The 21,508-nt window shown below is 44.3% G+C and overlaps 7 protein-coding genes across 7 annotated transcripts; 5 read left to right on the top strand and 2 right to left on the bottom strand. All coding sequences in view use genetic code 12, as the record gives it.

Moving 5' to 3' along the window:
• Window positions 1–1,593: 1,593 nt before the first annotated feature.
• PDS5 (Pds5p) lies at window positions 1,594–5,517 on the top strand (the record flags this gene model as incomplete). The annotated part of the gene is made up of 1 exon (XM_025486446.1): window positions 1,594–5,517. One exon carries the CDS (start codon window positions 1,594–1,596, stop codon window positions 5,515–5,517), a length of 3,924 nt encoding a protein of 1,307 aa, XP_025343996.1.
• A 46-nt stretch (window positions 5,518–5,563) lies between these two features.
• Window positions 5,564–7,006, bottom strand: GLE1 (nucleoporin; the record flags this gene model as incomplete). Its single annotated transcript, XM_025486445.1, has 1 exon — window positions 5,564–7,006. The coding sequence occupies one exon, from the start codon at window positions 7,004–7,006 to the stop codon at window positions 5,564–5,566; it is 1,443 nt and encodes a 480-aa protein (XP_025343995.1).
• A 355-nt stretch (window positions 7,007–7,361) lies between these two features.
• CXQ85_002780 (mitochondrial 54S ribosomal protein uL5m) lies at window positions 7,362–8,225 on the top strand (the record flags this gene model as incomplete). Its single annotated transcript, XM_025486444.1, has 1 exon — window positions 7,362–8,225. One exon carries the CDS (start codon window positions 7,362–7,364, stop codon window positions 8,223–8,225), a length of 864 nt encoding a protein of 287 aa, XP_025343994.1.
• Window positions 8,226–8,366: 141 nt separating this feature from the next.
• Window positions 8,367–9,146, top strand: CXQ85_002779 (uncharacterized protein; the record flags this gene model as incomplete). Its single annotated transcript, XM_025486443.1, has 1 exon — window positions 8,367–9,146. The coding sequence occupies one exon, from the start codon at window positions 8,367–8,369 to the stop codon at window positions 9,144–9,146; it is 780 nt and encodes a 259-aa protein (XP_025343993.1).
• Window positions 9,147–11,214: 2,068 nt separating this feature from the next.
• CXQ85_002778 (uncharacterized protein) lies at window positions 11,215–12,462 on the top strand (the record flags this gene model as incomplete). Its single annotated transcript, XM_025486442.1, has 1 exon — window positions 11,215–12,462. One exon carries the CDS (start codon window positions 11,215–11,217, stop codon window positions 12,460–12,462), a length of 1,248 nt encoding a protein of 415 aa, XP_025343992.1.
• A 1,089-nt stretch (window positions 12,463–13,551) lies between these two features.
• On the top strand, window positions 13,552–17,988 carry SNQ2 (ATP-binding cassette transporter; the record flags this gene model as incomplete). Its single annotated transcript, XM_025486441.1, has 1 exon — window positions 13,552–17,988. The coding sequence occupies one exon, from the start codon at window positions 13,552–13,554 to the stop codon at window positions 17,986–17,988; it is 4,437 nt and encodes a 1,478-aa protein (XP_025343991.1).
• Window positions 17,989–18,213: 225 nt separating this feature from the next.
• SAL6 (Sal6p) lies at window positions 18,214–19,944 on the bottom strand (the record flags this gene model as incomplete). Its single annotated transcript, XM_025486440.1, has 1 exon — window positions 18,214–19,944. One exon carries the CDS (start codon window positions 19,942–19,944, stop codon window positions 18,214–18,216), a length of 1,731 nt encoding a protein of 576 aa, XP_025343990.1.
• Between the last annotated feature and the right edge of the window lie 1,564 nt (window positions 19,945–21,508).

The following is a 21,508-nucleotide window of genomic DNA, read 5'->3' as shown; positions in this document are numbered from 1 at the left end:
TTCTGTTTTGGCAGGTATTTTCTGCAAGGGCAAGGGTTCTGGTGGTGCTGGAATGCAGCTGATCTCTGGAGGGGAGGCAGCTTGAATAAGTATATAAGGTAGCAGATTTGGCAGGTAGGTGAGAACCCGGGAAGAGAAAAAAAAAGAGAAGGGAAAAAAGAAGAGACCAAAAAAAAAAAGGAACAAAAAAAGTGGAAAGCGACCGGCGCCTTTTAACCTTATACTTTTTTCCTGGGGTTCCCAAATCGAAAGGATCAATTCGGGATCGGAATCTATTAGGATCAGTGGAAGGTTAGGCATTCATTCCTGGCGGTTGTCAAGACGACTCCGCAGAGGCAGAACGCAGAGGGCAGGCAGTGAATGCCTCTGCGCCTAAACCTTGAATCTTCCTCTCTTTTTTTCTGTCCCTTTTGTTCCTCTCTTTTTACTGCCTAGAGTAAATTGGCCTTTTTTGTGTCCTTTTTTTGTGGTTATCTCTCGTCATGGATGCGTCAAATACTCCTTTTGCAGCCACCTGTGGCCCTCTTCTTTTCCCGATTTCCCTAATAGTACTGGCATATTTCCTAATGCGAGTCTAATCACAACGCCAGGTGATCCCATGCTGACCAACCAGCCTTTGCAATCGTTATCTCTTTGTTCTCATTCCACCAGGTTCGCGCCGCAGTGTTTTCTGGGGTTTCCCCTAATGGGGCATGATCCTCGATCTCCCCACAAACCTAGTTGATCTGACAAGACAGTTTATGAACGTGTTTATGCCGAGGACAGCTGGGAAGGAGTTGCTTAAAACCGTTCCTTCGGTTCCCCACTTTTACTGGTAAATGACTTTGTAGTTGTACCTTAATTGTCTTCTTTGCAAGCCTCCTGGCCCCTGGGTGTTGTGGGATGTAACCAATCATAAGCCATAGTCAATTGGGTTAAGCCTTTGAAGCCACAAAGAATATGGCAATATAGGCAAGTATACGCTGACACTACGGAATTTTTTGGGTCAGTGGCACTTTAAACTCTTCGTTGAACGCCTCCTTCTTGAGTTGGATTGGCTTGTGCCAATTGTGTTGGTCTTCATCGCCAACAAACGTCATTTACCCCTTACTCTCTTATCGTCCAGTTAGGTTTGGGTATCTGCTCAAAGACTAAACGAAAGTTAGAATCCGCCTGACCACGGCCCAAGAGGGAAATGTAATTAGGGGTTGCGTAAGCGGAGAGTACGTGAACGTCATTCCGATGAGCAGAGGTCATCTCTTGCGGAGTTTCGGAGAGTTTTCAGTTGGGGTTGGTTTGGTGGAGTGGTAGGTGCTGTTTTTCGCAGCCATTCTGTCCCAGTGTAGGCCATACTGGTGATAAACAGACAGAGAGAAAGAAAGAAAGAAATTTACGTCCAATGGGTTTTCCAAAACACTAGGCAATTAAATAACGGCTTACGATATTTTATCTTGATAAATTTGAACTTCCATAGAGTCCCTTCATTAGGGTGTTGCTGCTACTGTTGGACCCGGTACCAGCCGTTCGCACGCAGGCCTACAAGTCTGTTTACGCGTCGCATCTATTTACTCAACATCATCTACCTTCACCAGTTTCCAGCAACTACCAGCCACAATGGTCACTCGAAACTCAAAAAGGTCAAAGACTGACATCTGGCAAAATGGCTTGATCCCCACGGTGGCTAAGCCTATTCAAACTAAGGAGCTCATTAATCGTCTACTGGCTTTGGCAGATCACCTTTCGGCTTTAGACCAATCCACGGTCACTCCAGATAAGTATGCCACAGTTGCTGCAGATTTGGCAAACCCCAAGCTCTTGAATCACAAGAATGAGGCCGTTCAAGCACACGCTTGTTGTGCCATTGCAGATATCTTACGTATCTACGCTCCAGACGCCCCATACTCTGAGGAAGAGCTCTCGCGTATCTTTAGAGCTTTCTTTACCCAGTTAGCCCAGGCATGGGACACAGGGAACTCCTTCTATCCACAGCAATCTTATATTTTGACCCGTTTGGTTGAGGTCAGGTCCATTATTTTGGTAGTCGATCTACCTGATGCAGCTGATTTAATTGTTCTCTTGTTTGATACCATGTACGATTTGGCTGCAAAAGGGTTCCCTCAGAAACTAGAGCAACTTGCTGCCGATATGCTTGCAGGTGTTATTGCTGAAGCTGATATTATTCCGAAAAAGGTCGTTTCGACCGTGTTCAAGAGCCTTACATTCACTGGCACCTCTCTCACAGCAAACACGTCTAATATTTCTCATCCGGGCTTCACTTTCTCCGTGGCTATCTGCGAGACGAATATAGACAAGATGTCAAGGCAGGTCGCTCAGCTTTTCTCTGAAATGCTAGATGAAAGTGCAAAGCCTTCAGGAAACCATACCTCATCAGCAGCTGCCTCATTCAAAACATTGGACAAGATTCATGAATGGTCAATTCAGATTTGGAAACATGTCCCAGAGATGCTAGGCTCCATCATCGGCCTCATAGGCGACGAACTCACATCTGACTCTGAAAAGATTCGTGTTTTGGCTACTAAAACTATCGGTGAGATCCTTGCTATCTCAGAAGAGAATACCTCGCATGCTAGCATTGATAGTAACCTGGTTCACTTTGTTACTGCTCACAAAAGTACGTGGTCCAGTTGGCTAAGGAAGTCTGCAGATGTCTCTCCAACTGTGCGTTCTACTTGGGTGGCACTGATTCCTGCCATCCTTAATTCATCTTCCGTTGCATCAGAAATGGTCATCGATATACGTTCCAACGTTAAGAAGTGTCTCCTAGACTCTAGCGAGAAGGTGAGATTGGCCTCTTGTACAGCTCTCGAGAGCCTTTCCTTTCCAACATTCACTAGTCGACTTGTGGACGAGGAGACTCTCCAGACTTTATTCTCTCTTTTGAGGGAACGTGATGAAGATACCAGAACGAAAGTCATAAGATGCTTATGCTATCTCTACGATAATTATATGAAGTCAATTATGGATAGCGAGGTGGTTGATTTCGGTAGCCTCAAAGCCACCGAAGTGAAAAGAGTGGAGAATATGATATCCAAGGAGTTCCCAAATCATTTTCTTCATCTTAATTACATTAATCTCACCTCTATAACGACCGCTGTGGATGTTGAACTCTTTGAGAACGTCATTCCCTTCCAAAATAATGCTGGCAAGCGTTGTGCCCGAATTTGCCATTTTTACACAGTCCTTGACCAGAAAAGCAAGGAAGCATTTAGTGCTTTACTTTCTCGGCAAAAGAAGTATGCACATGCGTTAACGAAGTTTTCGGACCTTGCTAACGACTATCGCTCGAGGGAACCTGGAAATGAGGAAGAAAAGGAGAATATTGGTCAAAATGGCGACAAAGGTTCCAAAGATGACATTTTAAACAAAGCAGACAAGATATTTGTCTGGTTATCAAATAATGTTCCTGAAAGCTTCAATGCCCATGCCTGCCTCGAGAAAATATTCTTGCTGAATAACGGCCGACATTTGACGTTATTGAAAAATTGCATTACGTCCTTCCTGGATTATAAAACGATAAAGAATTCCATCAAGGAATTAATTGTGAGTTTGAATAATCAAAAGGTTACGAAGTCCAGTGGAACAAGAATTACATCGGCCGAGATGGTGTCTACTATGAAATTGCTTCTTTACAGAGCAGCGCCAATCCTCTTTAACAAGTCAAACATTATTGAGTTGATGTCTGCATCCAAAGATTCTCTGAATGAGTTCTTCCAAATCTCGAACGAGTTACTCGAACTAGTGGCTTCTCTAAGCCCGGAATCTCTTCAGGATCAAGTACCAACAATGGCAGATATGCTTGTCACCGATGACATATACAATCCAAAAAATTCTGTTGATTCCCTCCTTCGATCAATGCACCATTCTTTGAAAGCATCTCCACAAAACTTCCCAGACAGTCTAATACTTACAGATCGATTACTTCGCTTGGCACAAGAAGGTTCCCCGGTACAAGCCAAATATAGTGCCAAAATCTTGGGTCACCATCAACACAAGGAGCATTTCCTATCAGAGATTGTTTCTTCATCGGTGCCCTTGGATACCCTGAGTTCACAATTTTCATCAAGACTTGCAGCAATTGCTGAGGTCTGTCTTATTGAGCCTCTTGTGGTTGAAGATCACGTCCAAAGTATAAATGACGTGATTACTGAACAGGTGTTGAAAAAGAATCGCCAGACAGAGAATTCATCTCTCAAGGCTGACTGGATATCTGATGAAGATTTGGCCGAAAACCACCAAAGCTTTCAAATTCTCAATGAGAAGTTGATTGCCATCAGGTATATCGTTAACAGAATCAGAGCCCTTTGTCTGTCTGACAATTTGACAAATGACCCAGGATTGGTTAAGCAGTTTGAAAAACCTATCAAGCTCCTTTCACTCATAGTTTCGACTGGGGGAGAGATTGTGAAACAAAATAGTCAACTGATTCCGACACCAGTATTATACCAGCAACGTTTGAGATTGGAAGCTGGGTATGGGATTCTAAAACTAGCAAGATATTCTGCTTTAGATCCTTTGATTGATCACAATGTCCTTAAGAAGATTGGTCGCTTAATGTATGACCTGTCTTTGCATGTCAGGGAAGGCTTCATGAAGAAATTGCACGGGAATTTATCAAGTTTTGCCATTCCAGAGAAGTTTTTGTATCTCGTTTTCCTAATGGGACATGAGCCTGATCAAAAGTTGCTGACCCTTGCAAGCACATGGATTAAATCTTCTTACCAGCGTTTTGAAAACAAGCAGGACATGGCTTTTGAACGTGCTCTTTCTAGGCTAATCCATGGAATAGCGCACGACGAAAGATATCTAAGTTACTCCACAAATGCGCCAGATGAACAAGGTCTGTCGTCTGGTGTTCTTCAAGCACTTGAGTATGCACTGAAGTTCATAACGATGTACCTCTCGAATATTTCGAAAGACACCAACATTTCAGTGTTGTATTATATTGCGAGCAGGGTGAAACAGTACCGAGATGCAACCGTACCCACATCGGCCTATGGAAATGGCGATGAGCTGATTCCTTCGCTGGCCGTCCACTTATACAGAGCAGCTGAATTGTGTCAGCTTTTGATAAAAGAATACGCAGACATCAAGAATTACACTTTGCAGACATGGCCAGGCAAGTTGAAGCTACCTACAGACATATTTTGCCCCATGGAGAACCTCGAAGAAGTCCTGGCTGTGATCGGAAGGCAATACATCGAAGATGACTTACAGATTGAGCTTAGAAGGAAAATCAAATCAATTTTTGGTAGATCAAGCACCAAGCGTTCATCAAACAAGATTTCCACACCGGTTAAGAAGCCTGCGAAGAAAGCTAAGACCTCTCGCAATGAATCTAAGACAAAATCCTCCAAGGCCAAGAAAAGAACTGAAGCGCAAGGTCGGAAGGAAAGAGAGCCTTTAAGAAGAAGCGCTAGGTCCACGAAGAAAGTAACTTATGAAGAGGGTTATGAAGAGGCCGGTTCTGAAGAAGAGGAATCACATCACTCCTCGAGCGATTATGAAAGTGACTACTGAAGTAGCATATGAATCGTCCACATAAATTATAGATTTATTTAATGCATTACCTTTCCATTTCCTTGATGGTGCTGAAATTTCCTTTCCAGCACGCCTCCACGAGTAGCTCAAGTCTTGTGGCTGCCGGGTAAGACTTCTTCCTACCCACTGGAGACCAAGCTTTCTCTATCAAGTTGAATAATTTCGTGGCTTGCCCTCTGTAGACCTGGAAGAAACTCTTTGCAGCAACCTCCCACCAATTGCCGACAACAACGTAATGAACATTTATGATGATGGCGGTATCAGTATTCAAAAGTCGAGCCAAAGATCGCCACTGAGCGGCTCTATTGAAAAGCCCATGTTCAGTGTTGGCATCTTCGTTTGATATAGCGGCCCATAATGTCATGATACCACCGATCCTTTCTTCATATTTGACTTCATCCTCCCATTTGTCGTCTGTACGCTTCCATCCCATACGTCTACGGCCCTCTTCGGTGTCAATAGCGCAGGAGTAGCCCAAGGTGAAGCAGCACTTCTTCACAAAACGAGCGGTGAGGTAGTAGTCGAATTCTGGATACAGCCGTAGAAGATTGTTGGTTACTAATGCCAAAGGAAGAGATGCAGTAGGTTTAACGATAACCTCAGCTTCTGCTTGTGATATAAGGGCTTTTGCAATAGAGTTGAGAAGCCAATGATAGGCTCCTGGATTAGAACGAGTAGGTTCCACTAACTGGTGGATGTCAGAACATGCGGAGTTGCACTGGCTTCTGGAGTTTGATAACTGACCAAATTTAACAGTGACTTTTCTTCGAAGAACGTTCATTTGCTTCTTTAAGTCTTTATTCTGGTTAATAGGTGCAACCACTTTTTCCTTGATGTTGGCAATCTCAGTTCTCCATTTTTCAACTTCCTTAGCAACCTCTTTCCAGTCAGTACCGCCTCTCTTGCGCTTCTCCTCGTCCTCCTTTAACTTCTTTTGCCGGAGCCTCTCTTTTTCCTCAGCTTCTTTCTTTTGCTTTGCTAGTTCTTCCTTCTTCTTTTCCTCCTCACGTTTTCTGAGTGCTTCTTTCCTTTCTTCTTCTAATCTTCTCTTTTCCTCCTCAGCTTTCCGTTTCTCCTCTTCAATTCTTTTCCGCTCCTCCTCTTTCCTCTTGATTTCTAGTTGTCTCTTCCTTTCTTCCTCTTCCTCCCGAAGCTTTTGTTCATAAAGAAATAGGTCCTTGATGGTAGACTCTTGAGAGGATTGTTCTACCTCAAAAGTTGCATCTAGGGCTCCTAGTAGCTGATTTGTATGGGAGTTTTGCGAATTGTAATAGCTTTTGAAACTCTTTAGCCTCTTATCTTGTTCTTCATTATACTTCTCGATATTCTGAAGCTCTAACTGACCCAAAGCGTCCGTAATTTGGTCTGCGAGATTGGTAGGGGCAAGGAAGCGGCCTGCCTTTACCTTCCTGGAGCGGGGTGCCGGGACATACACGACATCTCCATCACTGGGCAACCCAAAACGCATCTAATTGAGTGAATGGTGGGGTGAAGGGTTGTTTTGGTTAAAGATCTTTAAAATCAACCAGCCAAATAAAACAGCCATGGTGATATAGGGATGTACGGGTGTGTGGATATTACCGAATGTTTCAACGACACATTTCCTTCTTCTTTGGAGGAAAAAAGTTCCTGAAAAGAGTTTTTCAACTTTCTAGGTGTTCTCCAGAACTCTGCTATTTTCTATCGGCTTCATCAATCCTTCTTTGTGGTACTGGTGAAGGATGTTGCAACTTCTACCCAGTGCGTACTGTACTCGCACACTAGTAGACAAATTTTTCAACCCCAAGTAACGAAAAGCATCTGCTACAAACCTTCAAGAAAACATGAGCATCTCTTGGGTCCGTGCTTTCTCGACGTCGAGAAGCCTTGGGAGAGCAGGTTATTCCCTGGTGGAGCCCGTGCACCACCTTGTGAAAATCAACAAGGCTGCTTTGAGTCCAAGATACGAAGAAGTCTTGATGCCAAAGGACGACATCAGATCTCTTGGTTTCAAGCCAACAGAATTCGAGCAAGATAGAGTCAAGGAACACTTCAACCACACTCTTGAAAGTGACTTGATGCTTGCTCTCTACGAGCACGATGCCCAGACTATTGTGGGTGAGAAGAGAAGAAGATGGGAACCCGACTCGCCATATGCTCTCTACCGTCATCTCAGAAAAGCTAGACATGTCAACAGACCAACCAGAGATGTTCATCCTATTGGTCCTGACAATGTTCCTCGTCTTACGGGTATTTCTATTAACTTGTACGCCAAAGAAGCCGTCGTCGACCCAGTTCACAACATTGCAGCCAGATTGCAAATTGCACAGATCACCAACGTCAAACCCCAGCAAACAAAACTTAAGGTCAACTACCAGCCATGGAAGCTTAGGAAAGGTAAAAGATGTGGTGCCAAGGTTGAGCTTCTAGGTCAGGACATGTCCCAGTTCTTGACCACTTTGACCGAATTGGTTTTGCCTAGAATCAGAACCTTCAAAGGTATCAGTGAAACTTCCGGAGACAACAACGGTAACATTTCCTTCGGTTTGGATACCGATGATGTCAAGTTCTTCCCAGAGATTGAGAATTTCCAGGACTTGTACCCTAAGCTCTTTGGATTCCACATAACTTTCAAGACCACAGCCAGAACTGATGAAGCCGCCAAGGCCTTGTTGAGTTCTCTTGGTCTTCCTTTCTACAAAAAGTAGACATAGATGTAAATAGTACTTAAGGAACGGAACGTTTTAAACCAGGAATCTGTAATGTCGCGATGCGTACGCGGTGTAGATAGATCGCATTAGATCTGGGGAACCACCAACTAGCATTACCAAGCCCACAGCTAACTAGAAATGGCTCAACCAATTCTTTCAGTCGTTCATGACTATTCCATTCTATATTCGAACCGAATCATACAGAAAGATAAAAGATGGGCAGATGGAAGACTACGTTTCTATGAGCTTAACAATAAGCTAGAGGTGTACTCCGAGGAGCAGTTCCTAATAGCCACAGATTTCTATCCTTCTACGAAGAAACTGCCACTCCAAACGGGTGCTTTTGAAGAGGGAACCGAGTATAAACTTCCGAGCGGGAAGTTCTTGTTGTCTCTCCAGGAGTACTTGGGTTGTTCGATGCGTGATGTATCGAAGGTCTTCAAGAAGGCCTCAAGCAAGACACCTGAAGCCAATGGGAAGATTGTTCCCACAACATATATAAAGCAGGAGGGTTCAATGGGTGATTGCCCGGTACAAGCACAAGGCAACGTACTGGAGGTCCCAGAAGATCTCACCTTCCTTAAGGCTGAACCTACCGAACCCAAAGTTGCATCACCTTTAGCACCACCGAAGCCTAGAAGAATAGGTCTTACAAGAAAGAAGGGCTCTTTAAAAAAGCAGGGCGATCTTAGCCAGTTCACGCGTGGTCCTTCTGTCGAAACTAGGCTTCGACAGTATGTTCAGCGAGGGCAACCTAGAGTGAATAGGATTCCACCACGAAGTGCTAACTTATATACTCGGCTTTACAAAGAGTTGTCGATGGAGGATGAGGAGAATGAGTTGGACTCGTCAGTGAAGGTTCCACATACGGGTTTGACACAGTCGAAGAAGGAAGACACAGTGCCTGGAGCTCTGTGAAATGACATACTGTTTGGCATGGAAGGTTGATATGGATGGAGTTTTTGGCTGCCTCTAATGAGCTGCTTGAAGTCTTCTTTGGTAATTGGAAGCATTTAATGTTATTACCGGTGATTATCTCGGGCTGTTCTTCGCTGGGATCATTTTGCTCTGAAGGAATTATGCTTTCCTTCCGTGCTTCATGGTCCAGCGTATCGTGGCCGAAAAAGGGATGAATTTTCCTTACTTTCGAGAAGATTAAGACGACGTGCAATCGGCTACCCTTTGCTACAGCAATGCTTCTGAGTCAGTGAGTGGGGTCAACGTGATGGCGACAAGCATTATTAGAGTTTTACTTTCAGCCAATAACCGAGACACCCGGTTGCCTGTCAGAGTGAAATAGTGTTCTTACAAAAGCAAAACAAAGCGGAATAGCAACGTTGAAGCGAGCATTTTATCGAATCATCTTCATATTCATGTCTGGGCAAGTGATGTAATATCAATTTTGTGTGATGGTACGAGCATATCTGCCACAGTGATGTAACGATAACAAGAGCAAACTGTTTTGAATCTGTTTGATGTCTTCATTGCTAGTCCACATTGGGAAATCGATAGACGAAGATAAGGAATACTCCCACGTGGAGGAGGTTAAAGACAAAGAAGTGAAACAGAGGAAAGAGGAGACGAGGAACGCAAGCCATGCACTGTGGAGCGATACTCCAGAGAAACGTGCCTATTAGTTACAAACCCCCCAAATCGATAAGGTCAGGGCGGTGCAGGCTGATAAGGCCATAGAATGCCGTCAGGCAGTACTACTGGGATAATGGTGGTTATATCAAAGACGTGTGGCGTAGAACGGCACTCGATAGGGGAAGCGAGGAATTACGACAAAGGTATTTTGGCGCCAAAGCACTATCCGGCAGCGGAATTAGACCTTCACCAAGAAAACACCACCATTTTGAAGGCTGATGATAGCCGTACATGGCCTGTCTCGCTAACATCTCTGCACGAGGGACTAATTAGCGGGTACCAAGGTCTCAGAAAAAAAGTATTAAAAATTATCCACCAAGCAACAGACAAAGACAACCACCATCAGATGATCATTCCCTGTCATAGTCATTTCGCATAACACAATGGCCACATCTCAGCAACCAGCGACGATCAAAGAAGAAATTTAACAATTACACAGAACGTGGCCATCCATCACGCCCTGAATGGGTTGCCAATGCCTCACTGGGTTTATTATTGAGAGCGGTTTTTGTGCGACGCCTCGCTACAACGTGGGCCCTTAACTATTGCACACGTGCTGTGGGGCGGTGTGTGTTTGGCTGCACTGTCGCATTTTTTGCCTGGTTATCGCTGCAAAAAAGTGCCAAATGGGTCTCGTTCTCTGGCTGCCAGCTGAGGAATAATTAGGCCCAGTATGCAAAGACACCACGCATAGAAGCGCTTTTTGCGGAACCGGAGCACCCTGCTGGGAAAGGAATTCTCTTGATTGACGCCGAGCTCCGTATAAGTTGAACGCCTCCCCCACATTTTCTGAGAAAGAAACTTTGATTTTGGCCCTTTTGTTGTTTTTCGTTTCTTCTGGCTTTTACTTGTCCTGTTCCCATTGTTACACACCTATTGCTAAGAGATTCTCAAACTTCTTGGTTTTAGCTGGCTATCGTGCACCTTCTAGAATATCAGCACTTTGGCCGTTCAGATACTACCCATTTTTCCCCCTTTCAAAGCAAAAAGAAATCTTGCTGAGTGCCTATTTTGAATACGGCAGTTCCAAATTTGGGTGCTTTTAGTGCCAGTTAATTAAGCCTTGACAAGTCGCTTTACTATAAAATCGCACACTGCGTGCACAACAGGTACTACTTTATCCGCCTTTCTTTTTTTTTTCTTGGTCTCTGTGTGCATCATCACCAGTTTTTTCACTATTTCTACAACAAACAGTTTAAAAGCTCCTAGAATTGTTTCCAACTGCAAATCATTCCCCATCGACGAATCTACGTCCATCCAGCCATCCAATTCTACGCCATTTCGTTCCACTTGATGATTTTGATATAGCTTCGTGACTATACTCATTGACTACCACCAAATGTCCACTACAACTTCTACAAGGACGACGCCCTCCTTCGACCCGACCAGTGTGTCTCCTCGAATACGGCCATCGCCAATAGCCCATATCCCTCGAGACGGCTTCGGCTACGGTTCGAGGTATGGGTCCCGGACAAGCTCGATCTCCAACGGTTCCGATGGAACCAGGACCCCGAGAAAACGCAAAATCGCTCTGCCAAAGACTGCTTTCAGAGATATAGATCCATTCCTTGCTCAATACCTCAAGCCATCTGTAAACGACAGACATGTGCTGTATTTCAAATCGTTAGAGAAACATACCAAAGTGAGGGGTTATGACTTCTACAGTCAGTACTTCAACAAGTCAACCGTTCCAGAGAGCCCAGCTCAGATTCTGAACTTGCGAGGAGTTATCAAAGAGCGCCGTCGTGTTGTTTCTCCGCTCTGTAGGCAAGTTCCAACAGACATCTATGACCAGGACTCTATGAGCGAAGACGACGACGAAGACGACGATGAAGACGAAGTGATTATTTCTAAGGGCCAAAGGCGCAGGAAATCTACGGGAGAGCTGGTATCCCCTGGCCCTACAAGCAAGAAGCCACATTCACAAGTGTTCACCGCCAGACTTCCGTCGGACTTCATGAAGTGCTCTATCGATGACCTCATCAACCTTATTTATCGCATGCTTCAATCATTAATCAGTCTCAATGACAAAAGCGTTCCTGCGGTTGTATCCAATCCAGGCAGTGCTGACGAGAGTGACTTGACGGCGGAAGAAAAGAAGAAGCTTCTCACGAGATTCCATTCTAGAACACCTCCAGCCATCTCAATCGAAACATACCTTGCTAGATTGACCAAGTTCAATAACTTCACTCAGGCCACTTTGCTCACGACCATCTATTACATTGACCTTTTGTCACACAACTACCAGCCATACTTTACGCTAAACTCGTGGACCGTGCATCGTTTCTTGCTCGTGGCCACGATGTTGGCGCAGAAGTCGCTTGAGGATTTCTTCTACACCAATGACCACTATGCCAAAGTGGGCGGTGTAGCTCTCACCGAACTCAACTGTTTAGAGTTAGACTTCCTCACGCGGGTCAACTGGAAGTTGGTACCAGCAAAGCAAATGGCAGACAATACCACATCTATTCGGTACAGCAAGCAGGTGCTTGATCTATATTACGAGCAGCTCATCAGTTTGATGGGCAGCAACGTTTCTGAAAACAACAACATAGTTTACAAGCTAGCAGCAGCCGAGCATATATAACGGCAGCAACAACAACTGGGCACACTAAGGAGCCCCGGCATTAGGATTATATCTCATGATGGGTCATGAGCGGAAATAGGAAATCTACGAAATACAAAAAAAAAAATGTCCCAACAATAAGTAGAATCTCGTATTTGCCCGAACTAACCGGAACATGGCATTAGTCAAAAAAACATAAAGTGCCTCCCAAGACACTCCAATTAGCAGCACCGGCAGTATTGTTCATGACTAAAAGGTCGTGCCGCGAAGTATTGTGCTCACTCTTCCTCCCTTCTGGCCCTCTGAGTCGCATTTTAGTCAAATTGTCTGGCTGCCGCCCGCGCCAGCGGAAATTTCCCTGTGCATTCACAATTGCCATTTCTGCCCCAAGCGAGATCCGTCCTGTCAAAAAAAGGGCATGGGTCTCGTCTATTTTGTTCCCTCACAATTTCCAGTTACACAATCCACTTGACCCTCCCTAGCAATCAATTTATTTTCCGCCTGTTTTTTGCTCCCGACCTCCATGGTCAATTTTTAATTAACCGCCCCGCCACAGTCCTTCCCCAAAAAAAAATCAACCAATTTCTTGCCAGATTCTCTTTTAAAAACTTCTCGAACTGTTTATGTGTGAGCAAATTAATCCACATTGAGCTAATCTTCCGTCATCACCGAGGCTGCTTCCGTAAAAATCAATGCCTCACTCTGGCAGAAAAGGCAAAATAGCCGTTGGGTGCCCAGCCAAACGGGTTTTTTCTGCTTACTTTTTTCGGCCTGGGGAAAGCCAGCCCGCGAGGCCTTACCATGAGATTTTCAGGTGCAACCGACTCACAAACACTGAACGAGCTTGGTAGTTGTAAAATTGATTAGAGTGTAAGTGATAGAAGATCTTGGGTTTTTATTATAGTGGGGGACGTCTCCGAGCAAATTATCTATCCAAAAGGAGCGGTTTCTTTAGGGCTGCCTCTTCTATTTCATGCACTGTTGGCGCCGCATAATCTGCAAACAACTCGCATGCCACAGGTAGACCATCGTCTCATCTCGTATATAAGTAGACAGACAAGTCCACATTTTTTTTTTTTTGCTCCTCCAGATCCTTGTGTCCACTAACAAATGTCTTCTGACGAAGTAAAGCTTTACGGGCCTATCAAGGCTCGGGAGGCTTTCCTGAGCCACTCAGAGTCTCCGGGCTCTGGTACTAGTTCTCCGGATGGCATTGACGTTTATAACCCTGGTGAAGGAAGAGAGGTGCTTAATGATGATACTGCTTCCCATGAAGAAGTTGAAAGGATCAACACTTTGTCGAGAGAGGTTTCTCGTCTTTCATTCTACGAAGGCGACCTTCGTGTTGACCCAGACCAGTTCGACTTGCGCAAGCTTCTTTACACTCAGATGAAGCAAGCTGAGCTCTCTGGGGTCAAGCTTAGAGATATGGGTGTTTCTTTTGAAAACATGACGGTGACTGGTGTTGACCAGTCTTATGCATTCTTACCTACCCTTTCGGACATTTTGATGCTTCCCGTGACCATCTATAGAGGCATCCGTTCTGCTGGTCTGAATCCTCAGAGAGATATCTTGCACGAATTGAACGGTTATGCTAGAAGCGGTGAAATGGTTCTTGTCTTGGGAAGACCTGGTGCTGGTTGTTCTACCTTCCTTAAGGCTCTTTCAGGCACTGATACCAACATGTACACGGGCATCACCGGTGATGTGGAGTACGATGGATTGCCTCGTAAGAAGATGATCCGTCACTTTAAGCAAGACTTGATTTACTGTCCTGAATTGGATACTCATCTTCCACATCTTACCGTTGAGCAGACATTGGACTTTGCTATTCAATGTAAGATGCCAGATAAGCGTGCCAATGACATGTCCAAGAAGGAGTATGTTGTGTTCATGAGAGAGATGCTCGCTACTATCTTTGGTTTAAGACACACGTTTAAGACCAAGGTTGGTAACGATTTCGTTCGTGGTGTTTCTGGTGGTGAAAGAAAAAGAGTCTCTATTGCTGAGGCATTGGCCTGTCAAGGTACAGTGTACTGTTGGGATAACGCTACTCGTGGTTTGGATGCTTCTACTGCGCTTGAATACGCTCAGGCCATCCGTGTGTCTACTGATATCACCAGATCTACTGCATTTGTGACGTTGTACCAGGCTTCTGAGAACATTTATCACACTTTCGACAAGGTCACTGTGTTGTACAAGGGTCGCCAGGTTTACTTTGGTCCTGTTGATGAAGCCAAGGCCTACTTTGAAAACATGGGTTTCGAATGTCCTCCAAGACAGTCTACTGCTGAGTTTTTGACTGCTGTTACCGATCCTCAGGGTCGTACACCAAGAAAGGGGTACGAGAACAAGGTCCCACGTACGGCCGACGACTTCGAGGCTTACTGGATTGCTTCTGAGGACTTCAAGAGACTCAAGGCTGAAATCAAGGAATACAAGGCTACAAAGAACCCAGATGAAACAAAGCGTCAATTGATTGAGTCCATCAAGCAAGAGAAGCAAACTGGTCAGAGAGTCGGATCCCACTATACCGTGAACTTCTATGAACAATACCGTTTGAATATGAAGAGATCATTCCAGACCATCATGGGTGATAAAGCATATACCGTGACTCAAATTGTCGCCGCCATTCTGCAGAGTTTAATTGCAGGTTCGTTGTACTATAATACCCCTGACGATGTCACTGGTGCTTTCTCCAGAGGTGGTGTTGTTTTCTTTTCCGTTTTGTATTTATCTTTGATGGGTCTTGCCGAAGTCTCCAACTCCTTCGCCCAGAGACCAATTATGTTGAAGCAGAATAACTATTCGCTTTATCATCCCGCTGCATGTTCCGTGGCTGACGCCATTACCGCTATTCCTATTACTGTCATGATCAGTATTGTCTTCACTTTGATCCTTTACTTTTTGGCCAATTTGAAGACAGATGCTGGTGCCTACTTCACGTTCTTGTTGTTTTCCATTTTGGTCTCGCTATGCATGAATGGTCTTTTCAAAGCTGTGTCTGCTTGGAACAAGACCATCTCAGCCGCCAACTCCTTTGCCGGTGTCTTGATTTTAGCTGCATTGATGTATTCGTCTTTCATGATTCAAAGACCATCGATGAGAGTCTACTTTAAATGGATTTCCTATATTAACCCTGTTCTTTACGGTTTCGAGGCCATGATCACAACTGAATTTCATGGAAGGGAAATGCCATGTTCACAAATGTATTTGGTGCCTAGTGGACCTGAGTACAACCCATCCGAGGCTGCCTGTGCTTTCCAGGGTGCTCTCCCTGGTGAGAATATTATTAACGGTGATAGATATGTCCAACAAGCATTTGAGTACAGTTTCAACCATGTTTGGAGAAACTTTGGTATTTTGATTGGATTTTACGTCTTCTTCTTGGTTGTCGCTGCTATTGGTTTCGAAGTCATCCGTCCAGTCTCTGGTGGTATTGATAGACTTTTCTTCTTGCGTGGTAAGAAGCCAGATTATATCGTCACTCCAGAGGAAAAGGCCAGAAATGATGGTGAAGATGGACCTAGCCCTGATGCTGATTTGGAGAAAGTGAAGCAAACGAGCACTTCCACAAGTCAGAACTCAGCTTTGGCTGATTTGAAGTCGAAGGACATCTTCTGTTGGCAAAATGTGGACTATGTCATCCCTTACGATGGTGGTCAAAGAAAGCTTTTAGATTCTGTGTCTGGATTTTGCGTTCCTGGAAGATTAACTGCATTGATGGGTGAATCTGGTGCTGGTAAGACCACATTGTTGAACGTTTTGGCCCAAAGAATTAACATGGGTGTCATCACTGGTGATATTTTGGTTAATGGTAAACAACTCGATGGATCTTTCAGCCGTCGTACCGGTTACGTTCAGCAGCAAGATATTCACTTGGCTGAAACTACTGTCAGAGAAGCTCTTAGATTCTCTGCTCAGTTGAGAAGACCAAACGATGTCCCAGATAGCGAAAAGTTTGACTATGTGGAGAAGATTATCGATATCCTTGAGATGGCTGAATACTCTGATGCTATCGTCGGAGACCTTGGTTCTGGGCTTAATGTTGAACAACGTAAGAAATTGACGATCGGTGTTGAGTTGGTTGCCAAGCCTTCCTTGTTACTTTTCCTTGATGAGCCTACTTCTGGTTTGGATTCCCAGTCTGCCTGGGCTATTGTGAAGCTCTTGAGAGACTTGGCTTCTGCTGGTCAATCGATTCTTTGTACCATCCATCAGCCATCAGCTACCTTGTTCGAAGAGTTTGACCGTTTGTTGCTCTTAAGAAAAGGTGGTCAAACTGTCTACTTTGGTGATATTGGTGAACGTTCGAGGACTATCTTAGATTACTTTGAGAGAAACGGTGCAAGAAAGTGCAGTGAGCTGGAGAACCCAGCCGAGTACATTTTGGAAGCTATTGGTGCTGGTGCTACTGCCACTACTGCTTACGATTGGTTCGATATTTGGACAAATTCTCAAGAGAGAACCGATGCCGAGAACGAGATTTCACGCCTTATCGACGAGGGTAAGCAGAAGGCCGGCTTGTCTGAAAAGGAGCTCAAACAATTGCAAAATCCTTACGCTACTTCCATCTTTTACCAGTTTTTCATCCTCCTCAAGCGTAATTTCCTCGCTTTCTGGAGAAACCCACTGTACATCATGGCCAAAACGTCTTTGATGATCATGAGTGGATTATTTATCGGTTTTACTTTCTTTGGTTTGGATCATTCCCTTACAGGAATGCAGAATGGTATGTTCTGTGCTTTCTTGTCGGTGGTTGTGTCTGCTCCTGTTATCAACCAGATTCAAGAGCAGTGTATGGCTTTCCGTGACGTTTTTGAAGGTAGAGAGAAGCTTTCCAATACGTACCGTTGGTGGCTTCTTGTGTTGGCACAATACGTTTGCGAAGTGCCTTTCAACTTCGTCGCTGGTGCCATGATGTTCGTCTCCCTTTACTTCCCAACCGAAGCTGACTTCTCGGCTCCTCACTCAGGAGTGTTTTACTTGACACACGGAATCTTCTTGCAGTTGTTCAACATCTCGTTTGGTTTCATGATCCTTTACTTTGCTCCTGATGTTCAATCTGCTGCTGTTTTGGTGTCTTTCTTCTACACTTTTATTGTTTCTTTTGCAGGTGTTGTTCAGCCCAAGGACTTGATGCCAGGCTTCTGGGTTTTCATGAACAGAGTGAGTCCTTACACTTACATCATTCAGAACTTGGTGGCTTCGTTCCTTCATGACAGAGAGGTTGTCTGCAAAGATCAAGAGTTTGCCTACACCCCCTCTCCAAATGGAGAGGCATGTGGTGACTACATGAGCAGCTTCCTTGAGAGAGCTGGAGGGTATTTGCAAGATCCAACGAATACCACAGTATGTGCGTACTGTCAGTACAGCAATGCTGACCAGTACCTCGAAACTATTCAAACCAGTTACGACAATATCTGGCGTAACGTTGGCTTTTACTGTGCCTACATCATTTTCAACCTCTGCGTCTGTCTTATTTTGTATAAGGCTATCAGACTTACGAGGTGGAAGCTTCCTTCTTTCAAGCGTAAGAAGGATTAACCTACCAGATTTAAGAAACACTTAACATGTATATAGAAATAACCAAACTAGAATAAAGAAATAAAATCAACGTCATCAAGGATCATCAGTAAGAGGATATAAAAATCATAACCGCGCAAGCTTGGAACAATACAATTGTTCCGAAATCGTAACATCATTCGTAATAAAAAGAACGACTAAGATCAAAAGCCTTGCAAAATCCAAGATAAAGAAGATTCAAAACGCTTATTGAGGCTTGAGCAACTCAAACGAGCAACACAACTTTTTGTCAACACTCATTACCGCACCGTAATTGTTAAATTCACCACAGTAATTAGGAGCCAGGAACACAGTCACCAACTTTCTTCTGTTGAAGAATTCATAGCCGTCTTCTACCACCATGTGGCCTCTTACAATCAAGTCCATATTGAACTTGTTCAAGAAATGGTCGACGTGTTTCTTACCAAAACAGTAAGATACACCACGATCGTTCTTAGGCCAGTGGGTTTCATTAAACGATTTCAACTTTGGATCAGGATCAGACCACAACAAGTCTGCCAATAAACCTTTATCCGGAATATCCGTAGGTCTTTGAATCTGTTCAATTTGTTTAAGATCACGCAATTCAGGAGACAAACCACCATGAATAGTAAAAATCTTGTCATTGATAGAAGCAGCAATTGGCAAACTGTTGAAAACATCGATAAAGTTCTTCCACAACTTGTGACTGCCAGAAATTAAAGGCAATCTTCTCTTGCACTCGTCATAGAAACCATAGATCTTGGTGATGTTTGCAGACTCGTGGTTACCTCTCAACATGAAGAAGTTCTCAGGGTACTTGATCTTGTAACATAACAAAAGCAAAATAGTCTCCAAAGACTTGTAACCTCTGTCGACATAATCACCCAAGAATAAGTAATTAGTTTGAGGAGGGTGACCACAAGAATTGAAAATTCTAATAAGATCGTGGTACTGACCATGAATATCACCAACAATTTTGACAGGTGGAGACAACTTCAACATGGTAGGCTGATCCAAGAAGATAGATCTCGACTTGGCAGTGATGTGTTTGATTTCATCAGGAGTCAAAGGCAACTTGTCTCTGTTAGATCTTGATTTGAAAGCAGTACTGGATCTTCTCTGACCGACATTCAACAAACGTTCGATCACACCATCTATGTCAAAGTCAACTCTCTTAGCACTTGGTATTAATGGAGGAGATGAAGGAGCGGATGATACAGATGCTTTGGAAGCCAACTTGCGACCGAGTTCACTAAACTTTGGGATGGCCTGCGAGTCGTTAGACTTTGCAGACTTTCTTGCTTTCGAAGAGTCCGACGGACTAGAAGAAGTACTAGACGACAGACTAGACAGCTCTTGAATCGGGTCTAGGCTATCTGGAGATTGCAAGAAAGGAGCACCCTTGTAGTTTACGGGCAGATTTGAAGAGACTGATGAAATCAGGCTTTCATCTTTCGTCTCACCGCCGTTAGTGAAGACAGATAACCCGTTCAGGCTTTCCATAGAAGAAGACGAGTTGACGGACTGGTAAGAAGATGGCGCCAACCACTCCTTTGGAGAACGAACGGATGAAGAGTTCCCATTCATAGCGGTTGCCATAGAAGCATCGATTTCAAGGTCAAGGTCGCCACGAGGGACGGAGGAGGACTTTCTTGAGCCAGATCTAGCGGTACCATTTGACGAGCGAGGGATATTCTTGGGGCCAACAGAAGGAGTAACCTTGGAGTTGCGGTTGGAAGGATGGGAGGCGTTGGGTTGGGCGTTTTGGATCTGCTTATCTTGGAAAGAAAAGCTTTTCAAACTTTTGTCTAAAAGTTCGCTACCGTTTCCGGTAGGCCGAGATAGCGGGGGCACGGTATCATCCTGGTCCAAGTCCTGAGACTCGAACGAAGGGACACCGTTCAGTGTAGCTGAGCTATTCGGTAGAGGGTCATTTTTGGACGGGCTGTTTCCCATAACTTGAATGGTGGGGTACTTGAAATAAGTGTGCTTGGGCGCCTCGGGTGGGAGTTTCGGGTTTCTTGGAAATGAAATAAAAAGAAGTAATTTACAAAATTTAGACTAGTCCAAAAGTGTATCTTCGTAACGGTGAAAAAGAATAATTAAAAAAATGTAAGTTGTGTGTGTTGGAGATTTGTAAGACGGGAAAAAAAATTATGCGGATGAGCGAGGAAATATATGTTTAATTAGCGCCTCTCACCAAGGTCGTGCGCGAAAACGTTTTCTCAGCCAAGGCTAGCTCACACCGTGGGCACACAAAAAAGAAAAAAAGGAAAAGGCCTGGCTGTGGCAGTAATTAAGGATTCGATTCGTCTTTTTTTAGTGTGAAACTGCGGGACCGCGATAAGCCTGTCAATAGGGGGGAGGGAAGGAGATTCCACGGGAAGATGGGGAAGTAGAAAACTGTTTTCTTCTATAAACTTTTTATATATTTTCCCGGAATGTGCCTGGCTTTATATACTTTTTTGCTCCCTGGTGGCCCCCCAGAACCTCCATTTCTTTTTGTGTAGATTTCCTCTAATCAGGTCTCGTTTTCTGTCCATGTGACGCTTGGGGGTGTTTTGCGCTGGTCGGTCCCGATAACTATTGGGTGCAAAACGCGCAGCTTCCTTGTCTGGGCCAGGTGCCTCAGTTGAGCAATGAAGGGAGGGTTTGGGGTTGCCAGGGAGTACAGAGAGTAGGGGGCTAGGTGGTTTGCTTTATTTGTTGTGTGATTTTTGGGATTGTGTAATATTTTTAAAAATTTGTGGTTTTTCGGTTTTTAGCAACTATATCGTTTCTTGGTGTGGGGTTTCTGGACCAGATCTGGATCTGGAAATTCGCAACTCTTTACCGTTGTGGACCCACCCTGTCAATATGAACAGAGGATGTAAATGGGCTAACAAAAAATGAGTCATCTACGATAGATAGCAAAATAGTGGGTTCAAAACGGGCTCGTTTAATGTGGAGAGATATTGATTGGCCTCCTACGACTACCTGTTTCAGGTAAAAAAAAAAAATCAGGTACTAATTACTAGACGGTTCTTGGTCCTGGTGGCTTAAGAACATGCCACAATTAGCTATTGTTGGTACGTGAAATTCACTTCAATTCAAGCTCCCACCACGGCCCTTCTGATCCGTGTTCATTGTCAAATAGATAATTAAACTTTAGTAGCCACCTAGTAACGACAACACATCGTTTACCTGACCCATTGGGCTTCTCCACTTTGCTACCATATACTTCCTGGTTTCACTAAACGATGACCGGTTCGCCCACAAAACATTGGCCCCTATTCTGTGTTTTCTAGGCTCAATGTTGTTCCTTCCTCGATAGTAGCCTTCCCTACTACACATAATAGGGCGCCAAGCGACCAACAAACAGCATGAGTCGAAACGTCAACAAATAAGAAACCTTTCAATTGAACGTGTTTGCTGGTTACGGCAACCTGGACAAGGCAGAGGTACTATACAATGTGTCAGAGAACACTTGGTGAAAGAAGACAAGCCAGCGACCATGATGTAATTCTGAATCACTATGATT

This window comes from Candidozyma haemuli (assembly GCF_002926055.2).
Source record: "Candidozyma haemuli strain B11899 chromosome Unknown D_2014730914, whole genome shotgun sequence".
Taxonomy (NCBI): Eukaryota; Fungi; Ascomycota; class Pichiomycetes; order Serinales; family Metschnikowiaceae; genus Candidozyma; species Candidozyma haemuli.
This window is presented reverse-complemented; position numbering and strand designations above follow the sequence as displayed.